Here is a 3,377-nt window from a genome sequence, read left to right as displayed (position 1 = left end):
ATTTCTACACAAGGGGAGGGGGAATTGGGGGAGTGGAACCTCAATGACACTTAAACAACCAATCACTAAAATTGTCTTTTTATGTATTTGTATATCATTATTTATATTTTATATCAACTTCAATCTTTCCACATGTTAATTTAAAATCCAATGAAAACAAATGAGTGGAATATGCCATATCAAGTCAACTCTTTGCACATGATAAAAAAAAAAAAAAAAAAAAAAAAAAAAAAAAAAAAAGACAGAAGATATTAATGTAAAGTAAACAAAAATTTATGTTCTTATATTAATGTTTGTGTGTTTATAAATACTAAACTTAATACACATTTTTAGTCACAACTACGTGTCATGTGAATTTTGAGTATATACCAGTGAGAGAGAAAATGGAACAAAGACTTCATGAAGCAGCAATAAAAGGTAGTGTCACATTATTACATGAAGTACTTGAAGAAGATCCACTAGTTCTTGATAGAGTTACCTTTGGTTCCTTTGGTTGGAGTCCTTTGCATGTTGCTGCGTTACGAGGGCATACAGATTTCGTCACAGAAATTTTGGTTTTAAATCCAGATCTTGTTGAAGTTTTGGATTCTTCACAACGGTCTGCCCTTCACTTGGCATCAGCTAAAGGGCACGTTCAGATTGTACAAGCGTTGATATTGGTAGACCCTGACATGTGTCTAGCTCGTGACAAAGATGGTAGAAACCCGTTCCATCTTGCCGTCATGAAGGGCAAGGTCGACGTGTTGAAAGTGTTAGTTCAAGCCAACCCCCATGCAGCTGAAGTCGTGATGGACCGGGGTGAGACTATCTTACATTTATGTGTGATGCGTAATCAATTTGAGTCTCTGAAAGAACTGATGGATACTATTAAAAATAAAGAGTTTGTGAATGCTATAGATGGAGGAGGCCACACCATTTTACATTTAGCTGTGGCAAATAAACAAGTCGAGGTATGACTGCAACAAATATTTTCCTATTTTATTTTATCTTCTTTAAACAAAAAAAAATATATATATATATATATATATATGATAGGGTCAAAGTTCTAGCTAAGTAATATATTATCAGAAGTAACTAAAGTTAGGGTAAATTATACTTGTAGTTCTTTTAGTTTGTCCCTTAAGTAATTAAAGTTAGGGTAAATTATACCTATAGTTCTTTTAGTTTGTCTTTTGTGTCAATTTAGTTATTATAATTTTGATTACATTAGTTTTACCCTTCAGTTACAACATTGTATCAATTTAGTCCAATTCATCACACTTCTTTCAAAATTGGACTGAAATCAAAGGGCAAAAGAATTCATTTATTCTCCTCAAAGTAATTGAGGGCATAACATCCAATTTGAAATGATTAATTTCTTTTTGAATGGAGCATTTTTTTTCATGGAATATTTTGCTCTAAATTTTTGTGTAGTCTCTTAATATATGTTATCAATTAGACTAAATTGACACAATATAAAAAATCAAAAAAACAAAAACAAAATTGCTATTACTAGAATTATAGAGATTAAATCAACACAATGACAACCTAAAAGACTTCTTCCTCTCACTTGGCAGTAACATGATTATACATTTTCCAACTTGCTAGTCAATTCAATTCCAAGTTTTATTTATTTATTATTTATTTTGCAGGTCTTAGAATATCTGCTTTCCAATGGGAGAGTAGACGTAAATGTGAAAAATGCTAGTGGGTTCACAGCATTGGACATTCTAGCACAAGTTGGAAAGGATGTGGAAAATTTAGATACTATTGAACATAAATTTCGAAAAGCTGGAGCTATGAGTGGTAAGGATGTCGGACAGGGTGAGTGGTTAGCAAAGAAAAAGGAAACATTAATATTGGTGGCAACACTCATTGCAACAATAGCTTTTCAAGCTGGGGTGAATCCTCCAGGTGGTGTTTGGCAAGACACTTCAAATGGGCATAGAGCTGGGGAAGCTATAATGGCTTATAATTATCCAAATTCATACCCATATTTCCTTCGTGCTAGCACGATAGGATTTGTTGCATCTCTAAGCACAATCATGTTGCTCATAAGTGGATTGGTATTCAAGAGAAGAATTTGCATGTCGTTTCTAGTTGTGATCATGTGGTTGACTGTGACATCAATGACAGTGACATATGCAATCTCTATTGTTGTGGTCACACCAAAAATTGATAGAGAATCACTTAGTTTTACTATTGTGATTGCAGTCATCGTGTGGAGCACTGTGATGGGAATTCTTTTCTTAGTGCACTTGGGTCGCTTAATAAAAAAAGCAGTTGATGAGGAACGGAGTAGACATCTAATCACCAAGAGGCTTAAGGAGTTAAACTCGTTCAAACCACAATCAGAGCATATGAAAAAATGTTTAAATTTAGTTAAACCAAATTGTACTGATGTTTGATCCTTATGTTGTTTTTATCTTTATGTTTGATCTTTAATATGTGAAATTCAATTATGGTTTGTTTGAATATTAAATTTATCTCAAGAAATGAAAATGAATGGAAAATGAGATTACTTTCGGTTAGTACATGAAACTTGTGTTTTGCATTAAATTAAATCTATTAATTATTATTAGTATTGATTGGTTCTATCATTATGAACAATTTTTTGAAAATAAAACCCAATTATAGTGCAAAATTCATATTTTATCTAAGAAATTGTGATGATAGACACACAAAATATTCTATTAAGCCCAGTTGTGTTGAGCTCTGGGCTATGAGAAAAAATCTCATTATATCAATTGAAAAGTGAATGTATGCACATGTCTTTTTGTTAAAATAGCATATAAAGATTATTTTTATTTATGATTTGAAAATTTTAAAATAATGTCAGACTTATAAATAAGAGGCAATAAAAATGAATTGTTTTTTTTTTATTGAATTTGTAGGACTGAGGGCAAATTGTGTATTATTTTTGTTTTCTGTTTTTGAAAATATAAGAACACAAGAAGTTTAATTCATTTTCTCTATTTAGGAGAACTAATAAGGTTGTGTTTGATTGAAGGATTTAATAAGCGAAATGGAAAGGAAAAGGGAAATAGAAAGAAAATGAAAAAAAATTAATAGGATTCGAATTCTAAGTCATGTTTGGTTGAGTTGGAAAATGAAGAAAGAAAAGAGCACAAGTGAACTCAAAAGATAAAAAGTGAGATTACATTTTTCTCTCACTTTCTTTTTTCTTATATTTTCTATTATAACTAAATAAAAAATGAGATTGCATTTCATTTTTTCTTTCTATTTCTCTCGTCAAATCCTTGACTATATATGTATTGCCAATGAGTATACATAGATATCTTTCGATACTGAGATTGGATTATCTGTTTGGATTTCTCGGGAAATGAGGTAAATAAAAAATTGGAGTGTTACATTTTGTGCTTGTTTTTATTTTGAAA

At 31.0% G+C, this 3,377-nt stretch overlaps 1 protein-coding gene across 1 annotated transcript; it reads left to right on the top strand.

Moving 5' to 3' along the window:
• Positions 1 to 312: 312 nt before the first annotated feature.
• LOC114265407 (uncharacterized) lies at positions 313 to 2,512 on the top strand. Its single transcript, XM_028206230.2, has 2 exons — positions 313 to 950; positions 1,632 to 2,512. Exons 1-2 carry the CDS (start codon positions 384 to 386, stop codon positions 2,385 to 2,387), a joined length of 1,323 nt encoding a protein of 440 aa, XP_028062031.2. The 5' UTR covers positions 313 to 383; the 3' UTR covers positions 2,388 to 2,512.
• Positions 2,513 to 3,377: the final 865 nt, after the last annotated feature.

The sequence above is a fragment of the Camellia sinensis genome, chromosome 11, assembly GCF_055761805.1.
Source record: "Camellia sinensis isolate YWXY chromosome 11, ASM5576180v1, whole genome shotgun sequence".
NCBI classification, from domain to species: Eukaryota; Viridiplantae; Streptophyta; class Magnoliopsida; order Ericales; family Theaceae; genus Camellia; species Camellia sinensis.
The sequence above is the reverse complement of the archived record's forward strand: the minus strand, read 5'-3'. Positions and strand labels throughout refer to the sequence as shown.

Bases quoted from the DNA above. Each gene is read 5' to 3' on its own strand.
- LOC114265407 (XM_028206230.2), top strand. From the start codon at position 384: ATGGAACAAAGACTTCATGAAGCAGCAATAAAAGGTAGTGTCACATTA. The intron at 951-1,631 runs GTATGACTGCAA...TTTATTTTGCAG, and splicing joins TGGCAAATAAACAAGTCGAG to GTCTTAGAATATCTGCTTTC.